Here is a 10,501-nt window from a genome sequence, read left to right as displayed (position 1 = left end):
CCAAACACATTGCTGATACAGCCTGCACCAAACACACTGCTGATAAGACTCTGGACCCAAACACACTGCTGATAACAGCCTGGACCCAAACACACTGCTGATAACAGCCTGGACCCAAACACACTGCTGATAACAGCCTGGACCCAAACACACTGCTGATAACAGCCTGGACCCAAACACACTGCTGATAACAGCCTGCACCCAAACACACTGCTGATTATCGACAGCCTGGACCCAAACACACTTCTAGTGAAGACACAAAGAGGTCCTTGTTTGATAAATCATTTCATTAAATTCTTACCATGTATACAAAGCAAGTCATAGTTTTCGTGGAAGGAACTACAGTAAATTCTGCATTGGCTGCGCTTCTACTTGTTTTATACATTTGACTAACTAAACAAGGCTCCCCAACTTTGCTAGGGGGTAGCAGGGGCCTTCCTGACTTGCTGATGATATAATTTAACACATCTGTTCGGCCTTGCGGAACTCCCGACGCTACTTTAACGATTCTCTTTTCTACGTACCCGTGCCCGTACCCGTGCCCGTACCCGTGCCCGTCCCGTACCCGTGCCCTAACCCGTACCCTAACCCGTACCCTAACCCGTACCCTAACCCGTACCCTAACCCGTACCCTAACCCTAACCCGTACCCGTACCCTAACCCGTACCCGTACCCGTATCCGTACCCTAGTATTGCCGTACACTGAGCCTTTAACCACCAAACGTAACATTTCTCCCAATGCCTATACAGCAATCTATGAACTGTCATAGAACAATACTTGAACCATCCCAAAACCCTTGCGACCGTTAGTGTACAGGCCCAATGGCCGTGCAACAGTTTATGAACTTTCACCATGTACCTACCTCAGTTAGTGAACCCTCCCCAAGTCTGCAGCCTTCCTGTCTGCCTTCAGGGGCAAGCTTTGGGCTCGCACAGAGGGTTTTACACTGCAGAGGACAAACAAACTTGGTACGTATAAAAAATCAGCACAAGTCCACTAGCGTAGCTCCACAAAAGCTGACAGGAAAACTGCATATAGATAATTAGATTGCGATGCGATAAAGCTTCATCTTATCCTTTTTTTATTCAATCTAACACATAAACAAACTTTGTTCAACATATCATTAACCGCCCTCACGTACGGTTGTGTAGTAAACTATCCCCCCATCCACACACACACACAGCCCCCCAACGAGCAAATTTCACACAAATAGGCGACAGTACATTACATCAATATGTTGTTCTAGATGAAAGTTCCTTTAGTAGCCATTTGGAAGGTCAGACCAAAAACAGTTTTCACGCCGGACGTTGCCAAATCAAAGAGGGTCACAAACCTTCAATTCCGATCACGTAGCGTTCTCTGGTATGAATCTACAACTTGAGCATCTCCTGCGTGGCTGTGACGTGACCCAGATCAGGATGAGTGCTGATTCTGGCGCCTGATTTCTCCGTAAATATCGACTTGATTAGCCATTACCTCTGTTTAATGAAAATTTCCCTTCGCGTTCAACCCGCACATATAGTTGTGCCGGAATTCGTTGTCAACATGCACTGATCGAAACCAGATGTGAGACACGCGTGGGCGAGACATTCTTCAGCTGGGGCCCACAGAAGGGTTTTTGACTTACAGAGCTTATCTACGTTTATCAAGTTTCCTAGATTAATGAAACACACGAACCAAGGACGTTACATCAGGAGGACTGAGTTCAGACTCAGTGCCTATTCATCAAGCTTCGATTCATGTGTGAAGAGAGCAATTGACACCTAGATATGAATTACCCCTGATTTGCATAGATTCCAGGCTGCCACAAGCATCCCTCTATTGTAACACAAATTCACTATAATGGTGTGACAGGGCGATGACTTGGGTTAGACCTTGGTTTTGAGTGATATTTTGAAGAACTTCTTGAAGAATTGGAGACAGCTGGATGTCATGCAAACAGCGCAGAACTAGCAATAGCAGTAACACTTTTACTTGCAATACGTAACGGTTTATAGCTGACTTTACTGGCACAATAATTGACAGTGACACACCAGACTTAATGTTAGAAGTTTATTTTTAAAACAATTTTGTATTTTAAGAGCATCCTTATAAAAAAAATTCTTACCTTCAAGACCCGTTCATAACAAGGACGTCCTTGTTCATACTTTGCTTGCGTAGCGGAAATAAATAAACGGTGGGGAGGGGGATCTTTATTCATCGCTACCGTCAAGTCTGATACCGACTCGGAGATTTACAAGATATAACCGTTACTTATTCTATTTAGAAATAACGTTACAGTTTATAAAAATAGAACACGATGATTACTACTCTTGCTTCAGTTGCGTGAATTTTTTTATTCAGACTATGTGGCCTTTTCGGCAAAGCTGTATGCTCTATGACGTCGATTGAGTGGCCTTCCCTTCCCCAGCAGTTTGCGACCTGAAAATGCACAAACATGGACTCGATAAGATTGGGAACATAGATGTACAACGTTAACGTTACATAAACAAGTTGATATGAACTTGTCCGCACATGTCTACGCGTATTCCGGCATGTAGCAAACGATTTTAGCTTCAGACGTTCCCCAACGATCCCCAAAAAGTACGGACTTTTCCCCCTCCCACCACTTTGTTGGTTCACGGAGGAAGGCCATCTACGGCATTTTGTTACACTGTGAGCAAAGTTTGAGCTCCGAGATCTGGGCTCTGATCAAAACAATGCAGGAATGCAGAAAAATGGGTCCGTACTTTCGTGGAAAATTTTTCGCTAAAACAGGAAAATTTGCGAAACTATGTTATTGCAGCATAAATCTGTGCATTTTCTTACATAATTAGCGACCGAGAATATGAAGAGATTTGGACGAAAAAGTCCGTAAACTCACCCATGATTGTCCTACGACGATCAGATAAACACCAAAATGTCCGCCATTTCTTTCTCTAAAAGATGCAGACTTCTGCGCATGACAAAAACGCTCCCCAAATAAGGAAATAGTCGGAAAACAGCTGGATTCATTTGAACCGGCAAGGGGTGGACTTGAACCGGCACGGAATTGTCTTGAACCGGCACTGGTGGTCTTGAACCGCCTCGGGTGGTCTTGAACCGGTACTGAATGTACCGGTACAAGACCACCCTGCGCCGGTTCAGGACCACAATGAGCCACTTCAAGACCATTAAGTACCAATTCCAAATCACCCCTTGCCCGTTCAAGAGCCGTGCCGGTTCAAGACCAACCCGTGCCATTTCAATGCCCTTGCCGGTTCAGGACCACACCGTGCCGGTTCTAGACCACCCAGTGCCGGTTCAAGGCCCGTGCCCGTTCAAGACCAGTGCCGGTTCTAGACCACCCCGTGCCGGTTCAAGACCAGTGCCGGTTCTAGACCACCCAGTGCCGGTTCAAGGCCACCAGTGCCGGTTCAAGGCCACCAGTGCCGGTTCAAGACCATCCAGTGCCGGTGCAAGACCAGCGCCGGTTCAAGGCCACCAGTGCCGGTTCAAGGCCAGTGCCGGTTCAAGGCCAGTGCCGGTTCAAGGCCACCAGTGCCGGTTTAAGGCCTGTGCCCGCTCAAGACCATCCCGTGCCGGTTCAAGACCACCATGAGCCGGCTCAAGTCTTAGTCAAGACCATTTAGTGCTGGTTCAAGGCCCGTGCCTGTTCAAGGCCCATGCCGATTCAAGACCACCCCGTGCCTTAAACTCATGAAAATCTTACCTAGGGAAAGTATGATAAGGAATTGGTCCTACTGTGCATTATCCATGACCCTGACCCTGATCTTAACCCTAACTCTAACCCTAACCCTAACCCCAGCACTTAGGGTCAGCAGTTAGGCTAGCAATGGTCAGCTTTACAGGGTCAGCTCAAGTTTCACCGTGTCAGCTTCACAGGGTCACCTCAGGTCTCACTGGGTCAAAAGTTTTGTTGCGCGGGGGGTGGGAGTGGTAGTGCTATGTCCCAAGTGCCGGAAATTTCCATACGTAGCCCCGCTTTTCTGTTGAGGGTGGGATTGTATATTCTCTCATATAAGGCCTCTCTAACTCCCCGTTCAAACCAGCGGGCTTCGCTGTCTAGGATGTCTGTGGCACAGTGCCGGTTCAAGGCCACCAGTGCCGGTTCAAGACCAGTGCCGGTTTTAGATCAACCCGTGTCGGTTCAAGACCAGTGCCGGTTCAAGGCCAGTGCAGGTTCAAGGCCACCAGTGCCGGTTCAAGACCAGTGCCGGTTTTAGATCAACCCGTGTCGGTTCAAGACCAGTGCCGGCTCAAGGCCACCAGTGCCGGTTCAAGGCCATTGCCGGTTCAAGACCAGTGCCGGTTCAAGACCACCAGTGCCGGTTAAAGGCCAGTGCCGGCTCAAGACCACCAGTGCCGGTTCAAGGCCCGTACCGGTTCAAGGCCACCAGTGCCGGTTTAAGACCATCCCGTGCCGGTGCAAGACCAGTGCCGGTTCAAGACCACCAGTGCCGGTTCAAGGCCCGTGCCGGTTCAAGACCAGTGCCGGTTCAAGACCACCAGTGCCGGTTCAAGGCCAGTGCCGACTCAAGACCACCAATGCCGGTTCAAGACCATCCCGTGCCGGTTCAAGACCAGTGCCGGTTCAAGACCACCAGTGCCGGTTCAAGGCCCGTACCGGTTCAAGGCCACCAGTGCCGGTTTAAGACCATCCCGTGCCGGTGCAAGACCAGTGCCGGTTCAAGACCACCAGTGCCGGTTCAAGGCCCGTGCCGGTTCAAGACCAGTGCCGGTTCAAGACCATCAGTGCCGGTTCAAGGCCTGTGCCGGCTCAAGACCACCAATGCCGGTTCAAGACCATCCCGTGCCGGTTCAAAGCCCGTGCTGGTTTAAGACCACCATGAGCTGGCTCAAGTCTTAGTCAAGACTATTTCGTGCTGGTTCAAGGCCCGTGCCTGTTCAAGGCCCATGCCGATTCAAGACCACCCCGTGCCTTAAACTCATGAAAATCTTACCCAGGGAAAGTATGATAAGGAATTGATCCTACTGTGAATTATCCCTGACCCTGACCCTGATCTTAACCCTAACTCTAACCCTAACCCTAACCCCAGCACTTAGGGTCAGCAGTTAGGCTAGCAATGGTCAGCTTCACAGGGTCAGCTCCGATTTCACTGGGTCAGCTTTACAGGGTCAGCTCAAGTTTCACCGTGTCAGCTTCACAGGGTCACTTCAGGTCTCACTGGGTTAAAAGTTTTGTTGCGCGGGGGGTGGGAGTGGTAGTGCTATGTCCCAAGTGCCGGAAATTTCCATACGTAGCCCCCCTTTTCTGTTGAGGGTGGGATTGTATATTCTCTCATATAAGGCCTCTCTAACTCCCCGTTCAAACCAGCGGGCTTCGCTATCTAGGATGTCGATGGATTGGAGGTTGAAGGAATGTCCTTGGTTGTGCTCTAGGTGGTTTGGAAATAGCAGAAAAGTAGCCGTTGGCCTTGGGTTTGCAATAATCTTGGTATCTTGCCTTTAGTGGCCGGCTAGTCTAACCAATGTACGTATTGTTGCAGTTTGGTTCTTCACATTTGAGTCTGTGGATTACATTGGCTTTAGTACCTTTCTGTGGTCTATCTTTTGGATGCACCACTTTGTGTCGGAGGCTTCAGTGAGGTTTGAAGTTAGTGGCGATGTTGAAGTTTTGGAAGATCCGTCTGAGTTTTTTCCGAAACTCCTTGGACAAAGGGGATGGTAATGTTGGCTTTCTTTCTGTCGGTCAATGATTTGCACTTGGCTGTTTTCTTAGAGTGGTCCGAGGGTTTGAGGGCTTTGTTGAAGGTCCAATTTTAGCTCCTGCAACTAAAACAACAGGAGCTAATTGACTCATTTGCATTAACTCTGTCTTAGCCTTGCTATCTTACTGAGGGAAATGGAAAGGTGTGGCATCAATGTTCTCGGTGTCGCCGAAACCCACTGGACTGGATCTGGTTTCTTCTCTACCACAGATGGAGAGATGGTTATCTACTCAGGGGGAAAAATACACAGAGCAGGAGTGGCGGTCTTACTATCCAAAGCAGTGGCAAAAATCATGATCTCCTATAAAGCGGTGAATGAACGTATCCTGCTAGTGCGCATCAAGGCATCTCCATTCAACATGTACATGGTACAGGTGTATGCCCCAACCACAGATGCCCCAGACGAGGAAGTGGATAGGTTCTATGAAGAAGTCAAACAACTACTACTTGAGTGCCCAAGCCAGGACATGGCCTTGGTGTTGGGGGACTTCAATGCTAAAGTAGGTGCAGACAGGCTTGAAGCTGATGTCTGCGGACCCTACGGCCTAGGAACTCCCAACGACAGAGGGGAACGGCTGGTGGAATTTTGCCAAGAGAATGGTCTCTTCATAACCAACACAGTCTTCAAGCATCACGAGAGGAGGCGTACACATGGCTGTCCCCAGGATGCAGGTACAGGAACCAGATTGACTTCATCCTCATCGGTAAGAGATGGAGGAAGTGCGTCACAAACTCCCGCGCCTACCATGGACCTGACGGTGGATCTCACCACAACATGGCGGGGGCAAGCCTCAGGCTCAAGATAAAGAAGTGTGGCAGGAGTAAACGAAGAACTCTCCTTAACCTAGAGGCACTTCAGTCATCAACAGTACGGGAAACCTTCAACGTTGAAGTCCAAAACAGATTTGAGGCTCTCAACCTACTTGAAGGCGTATTTGGTCATGTGCTGATGTTATGTGAGGCAAACGTTACCTGGTCCGGGCTGTACCCGCAGGTGTATCTGGTCATGTGCTAATGTGATGTGAGGCAAACGTTAGGCTAAGGTCACATTTCCACAAAGGGGCCCGGCCGGGCAGCTTTCGGGATACGTAGGATATAAAAGACAACAACAACACAAAACGGACCGAAAATAATTCAACAGCATACATTGTGCATATTTATTGGCTTAAAGTTAAATTTTTCGTTTCCGCCAAAGCCCGGCCGGGCGCCGGGCTCGGTTAGGAAATGTGACCTAGGCCTTACCTGGTCCGGGCAGTACCCGCAGGTGTATTTGGTCATGTGCTAATGTGATGTGAGACAAACGTTACCTGGTCCGGGCAATACCCGCAGGTGTATTTAGTCATGTGCTGATGTGATGTGTGGCAACCGTTACCTGGTCCGGGCAGTACCCGGAGGTTTAGGTCATGTACTAATGTGGTGTGAGACCGCGCGGCGCAGTGGCAGCATTTGCGGCTCGAGACCGAGAGGTTGCGGGTTCGAATCCAGCTTCAGTGTCACCGATCTTGTGCCCTTGCTTTCCACGACTTTCCTCACTTAACTCAGGTGTATCTAGCTGCGGCTAGTGGCGTTGTGTGGCCTTGGTGGGGCTTTGTGGCCGAGACAGGCCTTAGGGGCATGTTCGGGCATGAGCGGCACCCACCTTGGCACACGAGTCGGGGGTAGGAGGAACCCCTTACATCCTTGACCGGAAGTCCTCCTAGGAGACGGATACTCCAAACAACAAAGCTGCATCTGCTGGAGCCGCCTCACACGTTGCATACAGTTGCCCCTGTGAAACTTAGTGCTCCAGTAGACGAGAGGGTGGAGAAGGAATTGCACACCCCTCCTTCACCATAAAAAGTCATGTGCAGGTCAGGCAAACAGGCAAAAAGCCTGTCTGCCCCCTCATCTGTCCAAAGAACCAAAAACAAATGTGGCGTGAGGTAAACGTTACCTGGTCCGGGCAGTACCCGCAGGTGTATTTGGTCATGTGCTGATGTGATGTGGCAAACGTTACCTGGTCCGGGCCGTACCCGCAGGTGTATTTGGTAAACGTATTAAGAGGCTGTGCAATTTTTCCGTCACTTGGACCGGGCAGCTTTCCCGCAGGGTGTAATTAAAGAGCTTGGATGTTAGAGCTGACCCTATCTAATCATAAGCTTGGATGTTAGAGCTGACCCTATCTAATCATAAGCTTGGATGTTAGAGCTGACCCTACATGAGTCATAAGCTTGGATGTTAGAGCTGACCCTACCCTTTGTAAGCTTAAAATGTAAAATGGCTGCCATGTAAACACTTAGCATGACGTTACAAGAAAAATACAACAATGAAACACATGAAACACAGTCTGTTAATTCATTATTTAATCGTTTTCACAGTTTAAAAGACACTTCCATACAAACGTAGAAAAGTATAGCTCCTGGCTGCAAAATATTTCATACATGATATTGTACAGCCATTGCATCTACAGTTTTTCTGGTACCCGGACCAGAGGTAACATGATATGAGCAACATCAGTCTTTACCTGGGTAGACGTAGGAACTTGTAGGCTTAATAGCACCAACAATGATAACAGAAAATAGTAGCTTGGAACCATACAGAATGGAAATGACATCACAGCAGAGTCAAAGGTTGGCATTAGGAATATCCTCAGGGAGTTGCCGTGCTAACCTGATCTCCAAAACTGATTAGATTGCCAGAGAAACTTCCAGATTACCAGAGAAACTTCCAGATTACCAGAGAAACTCAGAGAAACATCCTGCTTGACTGCTAGAACTGCACTCAATGGAGAGGGAACACATGAGAAAATTAACCCTATCCAGACCAGGCTTTTTGGGGATTCCTGGGACCGGGGGGGTGGGGCTCTTTTGACCCCCCTTCGTAATTTCCAAACGGCTTGGGTTACGATCACCAAATTTGGAAGGGACAGTACTAGTAAAGTTTTATATTTTCTGTAATTTTGGTATTGTTATGACGTAACATGACGTAATTATGACGTCATAATGTCATATTTTGGGCTAAAATCGTCAAAATATGAAATTTTCGCTATATTTAAATGTATTGAACAAAATGATGACTATAAAGCTTATCTGATTGGTGTCTAAGTCTGCCAAGTCTTTTGTTGCCAATGACAACGACACTGACGTCTATATGACGTCAGAAAATGACGTCATTTGTCCGCCATCTTGGCTCGACAAGCTTGAATTTTCTAAAATACGACATTTTCCACATTTAACCCCAAAACCCAATAGAAATGGATCAAGTGATTGTGCTTTGTAAGAAAATAAAAGATTTTGACGGTATTTCAGTAAAAATTACATGTATTTATCGTTGAAAATGACATTGTCCGCCATCTTGGATTTTGACCATGACGTCATCAAATTATCATAAATTATGAATATTTGATTAGAAATGTAACTTAAAATTACACAGGATGTTAATGATATAAATAAACAAATTTGGCCTAGCAATAAAACCATAAAATCCCATAATTCAAACTGAAATTAGTAAATTTGGGAAAAGAAGCCTGTCAGAAACCCGTTGCCATGGCAACACGAAAAATCACAAACTCAAATTTTTTCGCAGAATTGTTGCCAACAATATTTTAGGAAAGTCACCAAGTTTTGTAGTCCTAGCACACGTCGTTCGCCAGTTATACGACGTCAAAGTTGGCACGGGCACTTTTAGCCACTCTCCCCTTGGTCTGGATAGGGTTAATAGCTGCGGGACAAAAAAATACTAAACCCAATTCTGGTCAACTGCAGCTTGTGCAAAACTTTCTCTGTCCCTTTGCATAAAATAGAGACCTCTGTACTCTTTGTACCCTGGAGTTAACTGCTTTGTTCTGCTCAAAGTATTAAAAAAACATTGCTAAAAAAGGAAAATGCTGATGAACCATGGCACAAAATACGCTTTTTTCGGCTCCAAAACATTGAAAGGCCTCACTGAGACATTTATACAGCAAGTTGGGAGTGACACAAGGCACCAAGGTTCAGAAAAACTGTTCCTTATACTACGTTTATAACTAAAGGACATCATAAAAATACAAACAGGTAAAAATATTGTAAAATACTTCAAAACATCTGCTGTCATCAGTTATGAAAAACAGCAGGAACCATTAAAATGTCCGTATAAAGACTAAAATCTGAAGATGTCTGTTTGTGGGAAGCCTAAAATCTGAAGATGTCTGTTTGTGGGAAGCCTAAAATCTGAAGATGTCTGTTTGTGGGAAGCCTAAGGCCTTCAAGCTTTCTTCCATGTCTGAGTTAAAGGATCGGGTTCCACAGATCAGTACCAGCACTGCACTTCCAGGGGGAGGCAGCTCAGCAGACAGAACAGCCCGGTCCAGCCGGCCATGGTGGACCTCATCTCCATATTTGGGTTGAAAACTCTGCTGATCCTCCTGCACAAAAATTAGATCATTAGACAAATTCCTTGCTAGAATTAGTAGAAACCTTACATTCTGATTTAGAAACTCATTTGTTGAAATGACCCAGCCTACCAGGGAATTTTAAATCAAAGCACAAGCACATCTACCTGACTGCACCAGTGGGAGAGTGAGTGAATGAGTGAATGGGCCTGTGGGTGGGTGGGTGGTGGAGTGAGCGAGCGAGTGAGTGAATGAGTGGGTGACTAATTAAGTGAATAAGGTAGTGAGTATTGAGTGAGTAGGTGAGTGAGAGTGAGTGAGAGAGTGAGATAGTATGGGGGGAGCAAGAGTGAGAGTCGGTGAGTGAGTGTGTGAGTGTGAGTGAGAGTGAGTGAGTGAGTGAATGAGTGTGCCAGTGAGTGTGAGTGTGTGAGTGAGTGG

The 10,501-nt window shown here is 47.1% G+C and overlaps 1 protein-coding gene and 1 long non-coding RNA gene across 2 annotated transcripts; one reads left to right on the top strand and one right to left on the bottom strand.

Annotated features, from left to right (window-relative positions):
* Positions 1 to 2,039: 2,039 nt before the first annotated feature.
* LOC118432066 lies at positions 2,040 to 2,979 on the bottom strand. Its single transcript, XR_004833036.1, has 2 exons — positions 2,865 to 2,979; positions 2,040 to 2,422 (listed from the first exon to the last, which is right to left on the bottom strand). It is a non-coding gene; the product is annotated as an uncharacterized LOC118432066 (long non-coding RNA).
* Positions 2,980 to 5,846: 2,867 nt separating this feature from the next.
* On the top strand, positions 5,847 to 6,518 carry LOC118431678 (craniofacial development protein 2-like). Its single transcript, XM_035842924.1, has one exon. The coding sequence runs from the start codon at positions 5,847 to 5,849 to the stop codon at positions 6,516 to 6,518; it is 672 nt and encodes a 223-aa protein (XP_035698817.1).
* The last annotated feature ends 3,983 nt before the right edge of the window (positions 6,519 to 10,501 follow it).

This window comes from Branchiostoma floridae, chromosome 15 (assembly GCF_000003815.2).
Source record: "Branchiostoma floridae strain S238N-H82 chromosome 15, Bfl_VNyyK, whole genome shotgun sequence".
In the NCBI taxonomy this organism is placed as follows: Eukaryota; Metazoa; Chordata; class Leptocardii; order Amphioxiformes; family Branchiostomatidae; genus Branchiostoma; species Branchiostoma floridae.
Note: the sequence above shows the minus strand (reverse complement) of the source record. Positions and strands in the feature narration are given on the sequence as shown.